The sequence below is a fragment of the Nomascus leucogenys genome, chromosome 9 (genome assembly GCF_006542625.1).
Source record: "Nomascus leucogenys isolate Asia chromosome 9, Asia_NLE_v1, whole genome shotgun sequence".
In the NCBI taxonomy this organism is placed as follows: domain Eukaryota; kingdom Metazoa; phylum Chordata; class Mammalia; order Primates; family Hylobatidae; genus Nomascus; species Nomascus leucogenys.
In genome coordinates this window covers 29,051,144-29,068,745 of record NC_044389.1, presented here as the reverse complement: position 1 = coordinate 29,068,745, position 17,602 = coordinate 29,051,144, and the positions used below count along the sequence as shown (strand labels likewise).

At 38.0% G+C, this 17,602-nt stretch overlaps 2 protein-coding genes and 1 non-coding gene across 4 annotated transcripts in view; 1 reads left to right on the top strand and 2 right to left on the bottom strand.

Moving 5' to 3' along the window:
* Positions 1-372: 372 nt before the first annotated feature.
* PRG4 (proteoglycan 4) lies at positions 373-17,188 on the top strand. Its single transcript, XM_030818743.1, is given in 13 exon segments — positions 373-448; positions 3,582-3,704; positions 5,078-5,197; positions 7,613-7,762; positions 8,298-8,426; positions 9,815-10,480; positions 10,483-12,453; positions 13,115-13,192; positions 14,341-14,477; positions 14,753-14,909; positions 15,485-15,682; positions 16,075-16,200; positions 16,998-17,188. Coding segments are annotated over 13 exon segments (4,029 nt in total). The 3' UTR covers positions 17,096-17,188.
* Positions 15,133-15,236, bottom strand: LOC115836771. Its single transcript, XR_004031792.1, has one exon. It is a non-coding gene; the product is annotated as a U6 spliceosomal RNA (small nuclear RNA).
* TPR (translocated promoter region, nuclear basket protein) overlaps positions 17,139-17,602 on the bottom strand; it is a 68,656-nt gene continuing 68,192 nt past the window's right edge. For both annotated transcript variants that reach the window (XM_030818741.1, XM_030818742.1), the window contains exon 52: positions 17,139-17,343. In XM_030818741.1, the coding sequence (XP_030674601.1) occupies positions 17,288-17,343 (56 nt within the window). In that variant the 3' untranslated portion in view covers positions 17,139-17,287. The remainder of the gene's footprint in view (positions 17,344-17,602) is intronic.

The window sequence follows — 17,602 nt, the reverse complement described above, 5'->3', positions numbered from 1 at the left end:
AGGTTATTATTTTCCTTAAGATAAAATTTTAACCTTGCACAGTTAAGTACGTGCCATACTTTGGCTAGAGTTTTAAGATAAGTCTATTCTATGTTGGAGATTTCTTAAGTATTAAAACTGTCAATAATGTGGCTGAGGGTGACTTGATTTGTTCTGCATAAGATTAAGTCCAATGGTCAAATATTTTCTATAAAATTAAAGCTGATTTAAAGTCTTGTTTCAAGAATGGGATGGTTTTATTATTAAGTTACATTTTTAAAGTTACTGAAACGTGTATAATGCAAGCCTAAGTTAGTGGTGAGATGAAAGAGCAGTTTTCTGATACTTTTATTTTATTTTCAGCAAGGGTACCTATGGTACCTGGAAACAACCATGGCGTGGAAAACACTTCCCATTTACCTGTTGTTGCTGCTGTCTGTTTTCGTGATTCAGCAAGTTTCATCTCAAGGTAGCTTAACCATCGAACATACTTTTATTTAACAACTATTGCTAATCATTCAGTCTTGATTTTTATAACAACAGAAATATATTTCTAAAAATTTATATTTGAGTTTAATGTATCATACAACCTTAAAATAATATATAACATGTAGTCTGTTTGTAAGTGCTTTGGAATTCTCATCTTTTTCTGCTTTTGAGAGTTTTGAGCTTGTGTAAAGAATAATTTTGGTACTTGTTATTTCTATGGTTCTCCCAAAAGTTTAAAAAATGCAGACAGTTCATCATAAAATTATGCTGGAGCTATATAGTAACATAAAAATAACTACAAAGAACAATATTTAGATAACATGTAATTTTTGCCTATATGTTGAACAATTTGGTCTTTTAAATCAAATAAATTATTGATAAATAACTTACTTTGGCATCATTTAGACATAGATACCATATTATAATAAACTATAGTGTTTCAAATGGCATTTTATTAGTATTGAAAATGTTCTCTTTTTCTTACATGAACTATTTATCCAGGTATGGACATATACAGATGTGACTGTCATTTTGTATTATAACATTAAACTGTTCACAGTTCTCCCAAAACAGGTCCTGGATGAATAGTTCTTGTTACTCATTTTTAGAGACTGTTAAAATACATTCCGTGTAATCACATTAGTGAAAGATGCTAGCATGCCGTCTAGGTGGATTAATAGTAACGATGCCAAGCTTTGGATTTTTCTTTTCTTTTCCTTTTGTTCCCCTTTGATAAGCAAAATCTGAGAGAATAAAAATCAAGATTCATGACAGTTATGATGAAATTATGTTTCTAAAGTAAACATTTCCAGTAAAATATGAGATTCTTATGAAACCTGAACATGAGTGGTAACTGTCTGCATAGGCATAAGTTGCAGAATTGTTTAGATAAGAAAAGACAGGAAAACACATGAAAGCAAATGTGAATATTCAATAAGAATGATGACTACTCCAGTATCTCCAGACCCTTCGGCTTTCTCATAACAATATGACAAGGTTCACAACACTGGGGGCACTTTCTAAACTGCCTTTTCCTCTATAATACAATTGGTTGTTCACTAAAACAGTGTTACTTTAATTTTAATTTTCATTAAATAAAGGAAATTAAAATTAATGGAGCTGGGTGTGGTGGCTCCCACCTGTAATCCCAGCACTCTGGGAGGCCTAGGGAGACAGACCACCTGAGGTCAAGAGTTCAAGAGCAGCCTGGGCAACATGGCAAAATCTCGTCTCTATACAAAATACAAAAAATTAGCCAGGTGTGGTAGCGTGTGCCCGTAATCCCAGCTATTCGGAGGCTGAGGCAGGAGGATATCTTGAATCCAGGAGGTGGAGGTTGCAGTGAGCTGAACTTGCATCATGGCACTCCAGCCTGCGCAACAGAGTGAGACTCTGTCTCAAATATAAATAAATAAATAAATAAAATTAATGGTTACAATTAGTAGCAATAAAAGTAAGACAGACACCTAATCTATGAAAATAAGCTTTTCCTGTAAGGATGATTTCCCTTTTTTTTTTTTTTTTTTTTTTTTTTTTTTTTTTGAGACAGGGTCTTGCTTTGTCTCCCAGTCTGGAGTGCAGTGGCACGATCTTGGCTCACTGCAACCGCCACCTACCGGGTTCAAGCAATTCTCCTGTCTCAGCCTCCCGATTAGCTGGGATTACAGGCCTGTGCCACCATGCCGGGTTCATTTTTGTATTTTTATTAAAGACAGGTTTTCACCATGTTGGTCAGGCTGGTCTCACCTAACCTCAGGTGATCTGCCCGCCTCAGCTTCCCAAAGTGCTGGGATTACAGATGATTTCTTATTTCAGAAATCTGCCAACTATAAAAGAACAATTTCTTGATACTGTCTTGTCTGCTTCTCTTGCTTTCTCAACCTCTTCTCATTCTCTTTTTTCTTTATATATAATATATGTATTTATATACATACACTATATATACATTTTTGTATGCATTATGCACTTATGTACGCAAAAAGTTCTGAAAGTTGTCCTACAATTTACTGTTTTATTTGCATATTCAGACTTTGGCATTCCTGGACTCTATTCTTTTAAGATTTGTTTTCAGTGTGTTTCAACATTCCTTTGTAGATTTAGGACATTGCACCTGCCAATTTCTATTCCAGAGATGGATTCCATTGTCACATTTCTGCAGTCATTTCTCAGGGAGGGTTTTAAGGTGGTGTTTTCCAAATGACTTTTAAAAAATATTTGAGAATGAGTATGCTTTTGTTATTGTGTGCTTATTTGTTGCCTGGAAAACCTCTGTTCATGACCTTTATAGTTATGCCCAGTTATTTTAAGGGTTCTAACTTTAGCAGTGGTTGTAAGCATCTGGCTCCCCTGAAATTTTAAAAATCCAGTTATCCCCACCAATTAAGGACGAAAAAGCTCAGTAAAGTTTGTGCTGGTGCAACCAGCTTGCTTTAAACTTATCGTCAGGAATGGGAGGCAAAGCGACAGGTGGAAAAATCTCAGGCTTAAAATAAAATATATGAGAGTTCAAATTCTGAATCGATTGTTTACTTAAGGTGACCATAAAATGTATTATCTAAATTAGGACAATTAAGAGTAAAAGAGTTCACTACAAATAATTGGGAGGTATTAATTAACCTATGATGCAAATATACTGGAACTATTAACTAGCTGTGTGATAATGAGCAAGTTGTCAAAATTTCTGTGTTTCAGCTTTCTTATCTCTAAAAAAGGGCTACTAAATCCTGGAAACATTTTCATAAGCATTAGAGATAATGTACCTGGAATAGAGAAGCTCAATAAATGGCAACTGCTAATCATCAAAACCACAGCACCGGTAGTAGCTGTAGCTGCCACCTCTTCCTTAGGAGTATCACCCTCTTTAGGCAAAGCCATTACTTTGCCTTGTTTTCAAAAATGTGTTTATCATCTCAGTCTAGTGAAGAATAAAGTGACATAATTGAGATCATCTAAGACATCAGCCAAATATCAGCCGGGCCTATTGCTAACATCATTCCAACACCTTCTCGATCAATAAAATTCTCTCTCACCAATTGGCTTTGTCCCCCTCATTAGATCGCTCCCTTTCTATAAAGTGGTTTGGCCATATTTACACCAGTATTGTATAATTTTAGATTTATCAAGCTGTGCAGGGAGATGTGGGGAAGGGTATTCTAGAGATGCCATCTGCAACTGTGATTATAACTGTCAACACTACATGGAGTGCTGCCCTGATTTCAAGAGAGTCTGCACTGTGGGTAAGTCCTGAGAGCGGGTGTCTCCTCTGTCAAGCAACACTGCGAGTCTGTGAGTCCCCCCTTGCACCCTCGTGCAGTGCTGTGAGACTGAGCCTCCCCTTGCACCCGCTTGCAGTGCTGTTTTTCCACTGTATCACTTCCTTTTCTTAAGTGACTTTCCTTCACTTGCATAAATGTTGCAGCGCATTGTACCTAAGGATGGTGTCAAAGCTTGTGATTATTGGGGAGGGTAAGGGGAGCCTGGAAATCTGTCACTTGCACAAGGTTATTGACTAGTTCCAAGTAAAATGTCTTATTTTAAATAGAGAAGATACTGTAAGTCAGCTGTCAGTAAGTAAATAGTAAGGAGTAATTATTTACAATCAGAGATGTCGTCGACTAGTAATGAGGCCTTTCAACAGTTTCATCAAAAGAATACATGAGCATGGAATAATCTTGTCTACCATTGGACTTTTTGATGTTAACAGGTTTCTAAAGTACCTGGAAAAGGCACTTTAAAGTGCTAGTGTTTAATGATGAATTTCAGTTAAAACTTGAAGGTCTGAATTTTAAATTATGAGTGGTGTTTCACTTGAATATATTTTGGGCCATTTTGTTATCAACACAGAAACATTTCCTATTCAATTTAAGAAAATTGTAATTAAAATTATTTGAAAGGTACATTTGCTTTAGAATTTGAATGTGAAGTTGAGGAATATATTGTACAATTTATGTATTGGATAGGTAATTATTTCAAATAGGCCTTGGTAAGTCCCTGTTAACTCTAACCAAGGCTTTTTAAATTTTCATTTTTTAAATGAGTAGTCCTCCCTAACATGGTCCACACTGTAAGATTAGGCTGAAAGCTTTCAACTATACACCTTTCCCAGTTTGTCATAATAAGGGCCTCTACATTACAAATGATTTCTAAGCCCCAAAAGTGGCCCATTTATGTGGAATATATATACATATATATTTATATGGAATATATTGCTGAGATCTGTACATTCAATTACTGTGAATCTATTACAAAGCAGTGTGTGAAGAGGAGAAGCATGAAGAGATTTCATGTGAAGGCTATCTCACTATGTAGACATTTCCCAATTTTTCATTGTCCATACATGTAAATAACTCAGGCAGCATCGGGATGTCTCTTGGAGTCTTGAAGGGCAAGAGGAGTTGCCCTCAGTCACCATATTTCTTTTTTGACTTGGGCTGTCTCCATCTGGGATACCATCTAATTTTTCCTGGATGATGCACTCCAAATTTCAAATAAAAGACTTAGAAATGAACTTTTGGAAACCTAGTCAAGTCTAAGGTGGGAAATGGCTGTCAAATACACGGGCCTGGTTTCACAATTAATAATCTGTAACTTCTTCTTTTGCTCTGGGTAGAGCTTTCCTGTAAAGGCCGCTGCTTTGAGTCCTTCGAGAGAGGGAGGGAGTGTGACTGCGACGCCCAGTGTAAGAAGTATGACAAGTGCTGTCCTGATTATGAGAGTTTCTGTGCAGAAGGTAAGCATCACAGTACCAACTAATGCTTCTCAGTACAGCCAGATCTGTGCACCTACCTTAGCATCACTGATAATGTCCAACACGCAGTCCATCTTAGGCCTTGATTTTACTAACATATAAGCTATTTCATAATAATTTTGTTTTGTGGAGATGAATTAAAGAAGAAAACCACCTTCCAACAGCAGAACCCCCAGGCTCAGCCAGGCTCCAAGAGTACAAGATGTTGCCAGAGGGGGAACATAGAGGATGAGGCTGAATGTACATGTCTTTTTTTTTCTTCAGATATGGTTCAATTTCAGGTTAAATCAACAGTAATCAACTCGCTTGATGATTTCTTGTCTCACTGTTGCTGACTTCACAAAGTCAACTATCCTTTGAGCTATCTGTGCTTTTGGCTTCAGTATTTGAGTATATATTTAAGGACACAAGCAACACTTTCAGCTTCCCTAAACAAGTAAATTTATGAATTAGTTTAAGCCATTAAATTTACAGGCAAATCTACCTAACACGTTGTTAACTGTCATGTTCCTTCCCATTTCTGCAGTCTCCTCAGCATTCTCTATTCCAATGCAAGTGCATGGTAGTCAATAATAAGGGATATTCCCATCTTAAAATCATCTTCTCTATTTATAGGTCTTGAAGGACTACTCTAGAGTATAACAAAAGGCTCCAGATTTTACAGAAAAAGATTTTTAAAATATACTTGAATACTGGATTACTTTCCTTTACCAAATGGTTGTTCTTAAATTCTACTTCGTTAAAACAAGAATATTTGTGGAGGTAAAAGTGAAAATAAGCTTTGCTTGCATAATCAATCTTATCATTTTATTTAAACAAGCCTGCACTTCCTGCTTCTTTAGAACAGTGAAGAAAGAGTGGGAAACTGTTAATCAGCAGAATTGAGAGATGTTTCTTAGTCGTTCAATGTTTTCATAGGAAAACATTCCAAAAATAATGAAGACAACACCCTTGTAATAAAAAACTCAGAGCTCACCCTTCCTGCAGCTTTTAGCAGGCCCCATGATGAGTGACACATATTTACTCATTACCCTAATTGTTTTGGTTGTGAGACAAGAAAGCTAAGAATTTGTTTTGGGCAGAGGATATGTAGGGAATGAAGATGGTTAGAAAGTGATGAGACATTGAGAGAATATTTTGATAAAGATAATACTTTATGTTATGAAATGTTTGGTCAGATTACCTAAAGTTTAGGTAGAACTCTGAAAAAAAAGATGAAGGCAATGCTGGCCAACTTTCTTTACAGAATTCGTAAGATAGTCAGGGTCCCAACTTAAAATAATAAAACTACTCAGAACCTCAATACTTTATTTTTTAAGTATAATAACCAAACTATCTTGAGATTCACCACCTAGTTGTTTCAGTATAGATACTACTTACAGGTGTCTATATATCTAGAAATCATAACATTTCAAGAATTGAAGGAATCCCAGCCATCCAAGTGCCTCCGAATGTGAAAGAGAAAACAGAGTCCAAGAGGTTAACCGTTTTGGCCAAGAGCATTAGCTAGTACATGGCAGATCCATTTCTCAAATTGAGATACTTGATGTTTTTGCTGGGTAGGAGGAGAAACAAGAGGGGCAGTGGCCAGTTCATGGAGACTATAGCAGTAGGGTTCTGGGGTGATGTTGCTGGGAGCAGCATGATTTATCACAACCCTTCTGTACCCAGAGAGTCCCCAACGCTGTTTTCTTATCCTTCATTAGTCCCTCTTCTTGTTCCTAATGATTTAAAAAAAAAAAAAAAAAAAACAGAAAAAAGAAGTTCCATGTTTTCTCTTCTAGACTGAGAAGCAGAAGAGGGAAGGGGACTAAAAGGTTAAAAAGATACACACCAAACCATTAACAGTTGTATCTTTGGGAAGGGCAGGACATTTTGAGGAAAAGCATAATGTGAAGGTGTGAACTTTTCACAAGAATATTCATGTAGAACTTTTGTAATTAAAAAAAGAACAAAAGGCAAATTGGCATCATTTAATTTAAATGAATATTAAAACAGAAAAAAATGAATACTAAAACAGAAAAAAAATTCTGAAGGCAAAGACCTTCACAAATCATCTTGAATAAACATCTTAGTTTGTAGACAAGAAAATGAAGTTCAAGCGAATTATTTGCCTAAGGTCACAATGGTAGAGGCTTGCAGGCCTAGGACTGGAATTCAGGTCTTCTGATTCCTGAGACTTTGCTGCCTGTCATAACTTACAACAATTTGAGAACCAGTATTTTATAGCAATGCATCCTTAGAGTTAAATGGAGTCATTCATGTTGGGCTGGAGCCTGCCTGCACTGGCTGTCACCAGCATCTACTCTTGAAGCTAGATGCATCCGTGCTTTTCACAGTTAGAGCTGCTGATGAACATAAACGAGATGTTAACTGACTTGTCTTGCTTGGCCTCAGTGCATAATCCCACATCACCACCATCTTCAAAGAAAGCACCTCCACCTTCAAGATCATCTCAAACCATCAAATCAACAACCAAACGTTCACCCAAACCACCAAACAAGAAGAAGACTAAGAAAGTTGTAGAATCAGAGGAAATAACAGAAGGTAGGAAGACGACAGATATAATCAAAGGAGCTTTCTTAGATGAAGTAACTTGTAGGTGACTGCTTATCTAAGCCCATTCTCAGAGAACAGGGTAATCTTAGGAATCATGAGGCTCATTACACTCGAAGGTTTTAGACTTTGCTTTTAAGTAAAGTTTAAGACAAAGTATAAACTCTCAGCTCTCTCTGTATTTACCAAACCAGCATGAGTCTGGGTTAAAACAAATCAGAACTGACAAATCTTACTATGAAAAACAAAAACCACCCCATGATTTTCTTTGCAGAATAATTGGATTCTGTGTTTTGGAGGATATGGGAAAGTTGAGAGATACTAGTAATATTGCTAGTATCTGTGATAAGCCCAGGTGCCTTGCTTTTAACTGACAGATTAAAAGGCAGTTGGTCATATTACTAATAAAAGCAAAATCCAGATACTTGTAGACTAGTAAATAGCACTTCTTGCTGTATTTAGACTGGTGGTTCTTTTTTGTTTTAAATCACAGTTGGTGTGATCAAACTTTCTATTTGATTTATAGAACATTCTGTTTCTGAAAATCAAGAGTCCTCCTCCTCCTCCTCCTCTTCCTCTTCTTCTTCAACAATTCGGAAAATCAAGTCTTCCAAAAATTCAGCTGCTAATAGAGAATTACAGAAGAAACTCAAAGGTTTGAGCATTGATAAAGATCAAAGACTGTATCAATGCCATATCAACAATGATTATATTTAAAAGTAATGGGTGTTGGTAGAATGAGGACATCTCAATATGGGGGGGAATATAACTTTATAAATATTATCTTAGAAAGTACCAAATGAATACTTCCTACAGGAAATTAGTGCCAAGCGGCTAAGAAGCCACTCTAAAAGCAAAGGATAAGAAGACGCTGTAGCAGGACCGTGGAACCACAAGATGGCACCAGAGATGATTATTGATGGCTTTCTATTGTCATTCTTGTTTACTTGACATCATTTTGCTTCTTCCCCTTCGTCTTCCTTGCATTTTCATTTTCCCTTCCCCAGCTTTATTTTAACAAATATTTATATACTATTGTTCTAAGTGTTTTACAAGTATTAACTCACTAAGTTCTTACAAACCTCTGTGGAAAAAATATTATCCATATTTTACAAATCCTCTTTATTTTCCTAGTAACTTATATATTATATCTGGCTGATTTTTCTCTAGTAGAGACTGTGCTACAGAATAGGCTATTATTGCCTGAAAAAAGATCTCCTTTGCTGTTTATTATTTCCTGAAGTTCTGGTTCTAAATATATATTCTTTCTCCAGGAAATACTGGATTTTTGGATAAGGGAGTTTTAAAGAACTCTAAGTGGTTGTGATTTCCTCCAAAGCATTCTCTCTAAATAAATAGCCAGATATTTAATCTTTTAGTCACCCAGAAAATTGTGCATGAAGCCACCCTTGGGCTTTGTAGTCCACATGTGGGGCAGCTGCTATGGGAAAGCCTTGATAAATACTGTCTTTTTGCTGCCATCGCACCCTAAGCTCCTCCTTATGTCCCCTGGGACTTGCAAGTTTAGCTGTGCAGAAGAAAAGGAGTGGCTAATAGCCCTATGTATGGGAACAAGGCTCAGCAGGGACTGTGGGGGTGACTGGGGCAGATTGCTCAGAGGTAGCTGTAGAGGCTTCTGAGATAATTGGTGCAGCAAGGTGGTAGTACTAGGTTTCCAGGAGGAAGGAAGGGACACTGGGCACTGAAGAATAAGAGTACAAAAAGTGGGGGGTAAAGAACATTAATATAAACAGATGAATTAGTGTTATTTATCGTGTTGGTAATTTCGAACTTGCCACTGCCTTCCATGTATTAATTGTATAGAGTTTAATTTGTGCTTTTTCATCCCTCATCTCATTTATTCCCTAAAACAGCCCCATAAGATAGGTTGAGTATTTGCCATTTTACAACAAATTAAAGGACATAGTAGAGGTTAGCAATTTGCTTAGAAACACACAACTAGTCAATGGTAAAGATGGGATCTTTATGTCACTATTAAAGAAAAAAAAATCTAAAATAACAAGATGTATATTTTCTCTCCAGTAAAAGATAACAAGAAGAACAGAACTAAAAAGAAACCTACCCCCAAACCACCAGTTGTAGATGAAGCTGGAAGTGGATTGGACAATGGTGACTTCAAGGTCACAACTCCTGACATGTCTACCACCCAAAACAATAAAGTCACCACATCTCCCAAGATCACAACAGCAAAACCAATAAATCCCAGACCCAGTCTTCCACCTAATTCTGATACATCTAAAGAGATGTCTTTGACAGCGAATAAAGAGACAACAGTTGAAACTAAAGAAACTACTACAACAAATAAACAGACTTCAACTGATGGAAAAGAGATTACTTCTGCTAAAGAGACACAAAGTGTAGAGAAAACATCTGCTAAAGATTTAGCACCTACATCTAAAGTGCCGGCTAAACCTACACCCAAAGCTGAAACTACAACCAAAGGCCCTGCTTTCACCACTCCCAAGGAACCCACGCCCACCACTCCCAAGGAGCCTACATCTACCACGCCCAAAGAGCCTGTACCCACCACAACCAAGTCTGCACCCACTACTCCCAAGGAGCCTGCCCCAACCACCCCCAAGGAGCCTTCACCCACCACCACCAAGGAGCCTGCACCCACCACTCCCAAGGAGCCTGCACCCACCACTCCCAAGGAGCCTTCACCCACCACTCCCAAGGAGCCTGCACCCCCACCACCAAGTCTGCACCCACTACTCCCAAGGAGCCTGCCCCAACCACCCCCAAGGAGCCTGCACCCACCACTCCCAAGAAGCCTGCACCCACCACTCCCAAGGAGCCTGCACCCACCACCCCCAAGGAGCCTGCATCTACCACTCCCAAAGAGCCTGCACCCACCACCATCAAGTCTGCACCCACTACTCCCAAGGAGCCTGCCCCAACTACCCCTAAGGAGCCTGTACCCACCACCACCAAGAAGCCTGCACCCACTACTCCCAAAAAGCCTGCCCCAACTATCCCCAAGGAGCCTTTACCCACTACTCCCAAGGAACCTTCACCCACCACCAAGGAGCCTTCACCCACCACTCCCAAGGAGCCTGCACCCACCACTCCCAAGGAGCCTGCACCCACCACTCCCAAAGAGCCTGCCCCAACTACCCCCAAGGAGCCTGCACCCACCACCCCCAAGAAGCTCACACCCACCACCCCCAAGAAGCTCACACCCACCACCCCCGAGAAGCCCTCACCCACCACCCCCGAGGAGCCCGCACCCACCACCCCCGAGGAGCCCGCACCCACCACCCCCGAGGAGCCCGCACCCACCACCCCTGAGGAGCCCGCTCCCACCACCCCTGAGGAACCCGCTCCCACCACTCCCAAGGCACCAGCTCCCACCATCCCTAAGGAGCCTGCTCCAACTACCCCTAAGGAGCCTGCTCCAACTACCCCTAAGGAGACTGCTCCAACTACCCCTAAGGAGACTGCTCCAACTACCCCTAAGGAGACTGCTCCAACTACCCCTAAGGAGACTCCTCCAACTACCCCTAAGGAGACTGCTCCAACTACCCCTAAGGAGACTCCTCCAACTACCCCTAAGGAGACTGCTCCAACTACCCCTAAGGAGACTCCTCCAACTACCCCTAAGGGGACTCCTCCAACTACCCTCGAGGAACCTGCACCCACTACTCCCAAGAAGCCTGCCCCCAAGGAGCTTGCACCCACCACCACCAAGGAGCCCACATCCACCACCTCTGACAAGCCCGCTCCAACTACCCCCAAGGAGCCTAAACCCACTACCCCCAAGAAGCCTGCTCCAACTACTCCTGAGACACCTCCTCCAACCACTTCGGAGGTCTCTACTCCAACTACCACCAAGGAGCCTCCCACTAGCCACAAAAGCCCTGATGAATCAACTCCTGAGCTTTCTGCTGAACCCACACCAAAGGCTCTTGAAAACAGTCCCAAGGAACCTGGTGTACCTACAACTAAGACTCCTGCAGTGATTAAACCTGAAATGACTACAATAGCTAAAGACAAGACAACAGAAAGAGACATACGTACTACACCTGAAACTACAACTGCTGCACCTAAGATGACAAAAGAGACAGCAACTACAACAGAAAAAACTACCGAATCCAAAATAACAACTACGACCACACAAGTAACATCTACAACTCAAGATACCACAACATTCAAAATTATGACTCTTAAAACTACTCTTGCACCCAAAGTAACTACTACAACAAAAAAGACAATTAGTACAACTGAGATTATGAACAAACCTGAAGAAACAGCTAAACCAAAAGACAGAGCTACTAATTCTAAAGCGACAACTCCTAAACCTCAAAAGCCAACCAAAGCACCCAAAAAACCCACTTCTACCAAAAAGCCAAAAACAATGCCTAGAGTGAGAAAACCAAAGACGACACCAACTCCCCGCAAGACGACATCAACAATGCCAGAATTGAACCCTACCTCAAGAGCAGCAGAAGCCATGCTCCAGACCACCACCAGACCTAACCAAACTCCAAACTCCAAACTAGTTGAAGTAAATCCAAAGAATGAAGATGCAGGTGGTGCTGAAGGAGAAACACCTCATGTGCTTCCCAGGCCCCATGTGTTCATGCCTGAAGTTACTCCCGACATGGATTACTTACCGAGAGTACCCAATCAAGGCATTATCATCAATCCCATGCTTTCTGGTATTAAGAATCAGTTATTTTCTTTCTTAAAGCTGGTAATGTTAGTTTACATCTATCTGAACCAGAATGCCTTGGTTTAGTATCACTTGACTGAGATATATTACCTGACCTTGTTAACTTGTGAAGTTTTACAGCTTCCCTGTAGGTAAGCAGAGGTGTAATTACAGTAAGCTTTTTCATTCTCTAGAAAATTAAGTAATAATTTAGGGTTGGGAATTTAGCATGTGTGTCTGTAAGCAGCAGAGATGGTATATAGAACGTCAAAAAAATTTAGTTGGGAGTCTATTCTTAAAAGTACAATGCAAAGCAAAAATCTGTAGTATCATTTTCCAAACTAACCCAAAGGGAAGGCAATCAGAACTGAAAGATGCAATTTCACATTGAGTTCATATATCCAAAAATGTCTAGTTTACATGAAAATCAAGGTAACCTGGCCCATTCCAATTCATAATAATTTATTTCATATAATACTTTTGAAGAGTATCATCTTTAAGTAAAATGGAATTATCAAGTATATAACTATGCAAACAGGTCAAACTGTGTCCTTCAAGATCTTAGAAAAGGTAAACAGGAAATAGAACCATGTGGAAAGACTTGAAAAAAACATATACACTTTTCTCATTCTGTTCTATATTTGTTTTGTTTTTGTTAATTTCTTTAGATGAGACCAATATATGCAATGGTAAGCCAGTAGATGGACTGACTACTTTGCGCAATGGGACATTAGTTGCATTCCGAGGTGAGCGATGTACACATTTATTTTTCTTCTCATCATTCTGTTTTGGCATTTATGAAAACCAAAGCCACGGAAGAGTGCTAGTTTGGGTTGTTTTCTGGAGGGGAATCTGATTGATAAGCACACCTCACAGGAGAATCCGAGAGTAATAACAGAAATATTGGATTAAGAAAATTAGACAAAGTAACAAAACAAAACCAAGACACTGAACTGATACTACTGAGGTTATTTCCTACTGAGATTTAAAACGTAGTTCAAATTTTTTTTTGAGGGTGGGGGGAGTTAAAATTTAAAAAATAAAATAAAATACAATTTTAATTTCATACCAAATGAAATGACACCAGCATGCACGTTCGCTGCTTTATTTGAAAATAACATCTCAATTGTGATGTGTTCAAGTGTTACACTCTGTCAGAGAGTAACAGAAGAAAAGTTATTTCGTGTTAATTCTCTGCTGTACTCTGCTAGTCCAGTCTTGACACATATTTAGATTAAATCTGAAAACAATTCCTTTTTGTACAGTAGAGGCTAAAGAGATGTTAGTCATTAAATTATAATTCGTTAGTTCTAAGAGATAAAGAAATTGAGATCTAAAGAGATAGTGACTGTAAGTCACAAAGCCAAAAGGCTTTTTTGAGACAGGATCTCCCTCTGTCACCCAGGCTGGAGTAGAGTGGCACAATCACGGCTCAATGCAGGCTCGATCTCCTGGGCCCAGGCGATCCTCCCGTCTCAGCCACCTGAGTAGCTGGGACTACAGGTGTGCACCACCATGCCTGGCTAATTTTTGTATTTTTTTTGTAGAGACAGGGTTTTATCATGGTGCCCACACTGGTCTCAAACTCCTGGGCCCAAGCCATCTACCCGCCTTGACCTCCCAAAGTGCTGGATTACAGGTGTGAGCCACTGCACCTGGCCCAACCAATAGGCTCTTTCTAAAGAAACTAGAAAACTAAAGTATCTCAAAGGTTATGCTAAATTTCGGACTTGGGGAATACCTGCTCTCAGAAATGTTCAAATACTACCTTTTGTATCTGACTAAACTTCCAGTCATACAACGCATAAGAAAACTATGTATTTTTTCATTTTGGTTTCTTTTGTGATAGGTTTAGCATTCAGCTTGTAGGCTGATGTCTTTCCTTAAATTTTAGGTCATTATTTCTGGATGCTAAGCCCATTCAGTCCACCATCTCCAGCTCGCAGAATTACTGAAGTTTGGGGTATTCCTTCCCCCATTGATACTGTTTTTACTAGGTGCAACTGTGAAAGAAAAACTTTCTTCTTTAAGGTAACACAAATATCTTTGTGAGAGAAATTTAATAATAACTTGTAACAGCACTATTTATTACAACATATATCACCTAAACCTCCAATGTAAGTGTCCCCACTTTTAAATACTCTATCATCAAAATTTAATCATAATTCAACAGTTTGATAACAGTAATGGTCAAAATTCAACCATTTAACTAAGTTAACACATTCTCTCTATACTTAAATCTAGAAACGAGTTCCAAATATTTTTTCCCAAAGCTGATAACATTATTTTCTCTTTTAAATTATCAGGATTCTCAGTACTGGCGTTTTACCAATGATATAAAAGATGCAGGGTACCCCAAACCAATTTTCAAAGGATTTGGAGGACTAACTGGACAAATAGTGGCAGCGCTTTCAATAGCTAAATACAAGAACTGGCCTGAATCTGTGTATTTTTTCAAGAGAGGTATGTGTTACATAATTTACAAGATTACCAAACTTTTAAAGAATTACACTCAGCATTTTCATTTATTATTTAGTGTCAAAAGATATCTTTAATGGCTGAAATCAAATATTTTCAGTGAAAAAAATAAAAATTGAGGGTAGTATTCTTATTGGCCTCGATTTTCATTTAGATTTCTTCACAGGCAAATCACAATTCATTTGAGTTTTCAGGTCACTGATAGAATGTCATTTACTTTCGCCTCACAAATATGCATGTCATCCTTGCACAGGGGCAATGCTAACCTCTGTATCATTCCAGTTTTAGTATATGTGCTGCCAAAGTGAGCACTTGTCACTTTCAATTGAAATTAAATATATAACTATGTAATTTGCTGCATCTATTCATTCAACAAGTATTTCAGGGTTTAATAATTATTTTTATAATACCCTTGACTAATAGCCATTATTAATATCAACGTATTATATGAAAAATGAGAACAAAACTATTTCCTATACATTGTAAAAGTTGTTTTCCACCTTTTCTGAGGGTATTAAAATTAATTTTCATTTTCCACGTGATATTCTAATACATAACAGGTGGCAGCATTCAGCAGTATATTTATAAACAGGAACCTGTACAGAAGTGCCCTGGAAGAAGGCCTGCTCTAAATTATCCAGTGTATGGAGAAATGACACAGGTTAGGAGACGTCGCTTTGAACGTGCTATAGGACCTTCTCAAACACACACCGTCAGAATTCACTATTCACCCGCCAGACTGGCTTACCAAGACAAAGGTAACATTTTTATTGTGTTAAAAAAATCCTTAAACATAAGTAGATGTAATACAGTTTCTTAAACAGTAAGGCTTATGAAATATAGATACTGATCAAACAGCTCTAATAATTTAAGCTTACTGATGAAAAACTCATCCACTTGCCTTAGTGAATAACCAAAGACCAATACTTTTTCCTTGTGGGTAAGGAAAGCAGTTTGTTCAGATTTGTTAGTTATAACCAATACTATTTATCAAGTACTTCTTACTAAGAACATTATATACCAATCTATAACCCTCAATAGTTCTACATCAGAGGGCAAAAACTGAGATTAAAACTCAGATGTCTGGCTCTTTCCAAGATAGTACACTGCCTTTTAATCTGGTATCTTTTATTAAACATGCCACCTACAGGTGTCCTTCATAATGAAGTTAAAGTGAGTATACTGTGGAGAGGACTTCCAAATGTGGTCACCTCAGCTATATCACTGCCCAACATCAGAAAACCTGATGGCTACGATTACTATGCCTTTTCTAAAGGTAAGTTATTAACTAATAGTTTCCCAAGGAGGTGATATCATTTGTGAAAGTATGAAGGTAAAGTAAAAATGCTGGCTGCAATGATGACTGAATGTGAGAAGTTACACTACGATACTTATTCTAACTGCTGTGGAAAAGAGTTAAGACTTTTGCTTTAATTTCAATTAAAATGATGGCACTGCAATTCAATTCTGCTCTAACCTTCATGAGATTACGATAAAACATCCAATTACTAGAGTAAACTTGCTACTGACGATAGTATTTTACTTCTATCATTTCATTTGTGGCATTTAACAGATACCTTGTTTGGCACAAGGTTATAATGATTTGCATCATTGCAGAGTCTGTAAGATCAGAAAGAAGTTCCTGAGAAACTAATTTTATTAATTAAATTATATTACTCAGGATGCTTTTCTTTGAAATGCCCAGAAATCTAAGTTATTCTGCCTGTAATTCCATAATGTGAATGACATTGGCATGTATTTTTTAAAAGGAATAACCCCAAGTAAATTATTTTTCAAACTTGGTTACTCTTTAATGCTTACTTCATAAAGGAGAGCTGAACCTGATGTTACAAAAAGATGGTGAAATGTCAATCTTTTGAAACATCAAAAAAGCTGAAAGGTTGAAAAGTCTAGGCAATTGTTTTTCTTTTTGTTATAAAGTTCAAATTAATTAGTAACAACATCTATTAAAATGATAAACACTGTCTTTGGGCATAATAGTCAACATAAGTTATTTTTTAGTTTGGGCATTGTTTTCTTTTTAACTAAAAAAATGTTTTCTCTTCCATTTAGATCAATATTATAACATTGATGTGCCTAGTAGAACAGCAAGAGCAATTACTACTCGTTCTGGGCAGACCTTATCCAAAGTCTGGTACAACTGTCCTTAGACTGATAAGCAAAGGAGGAGTCAACTAATGAAGAAAAGAATAATAAATTTTGACACTGAAAAACATTTTATTAATAAAGAATATTGACATGAGTATACCAGTTTATATATAAAAATGTTTTTAAACTTGACAATCATTACACTAAAACAGATTTGATAATCTTATTCACAGTTGTTATTGTTTACAGACCATTTAATTAATATTTCCTCTATTTATTCCTCCTCTCCCTCCCATTGCATGGCTCACACCTGTAAAAGAAAAAAAAATAGCATCAAATTGCATATATCTTTTAAGAATTCAAAACTAGTGTATTCACTTACCCTAGTTCATCATAAAAAATATCTAGGCATTGTGGATATAAAACTGTTGGGTATTCTACAACTTCAATGGAAATTATTACAAGCAGATTAATCCCTCTTTTTGTGACACAAGTACAATCTAAAAGTTATATTGGAAAACATGGAAATATTAAAATTTTACATTTTTACTAGCTAAAACATAATCACA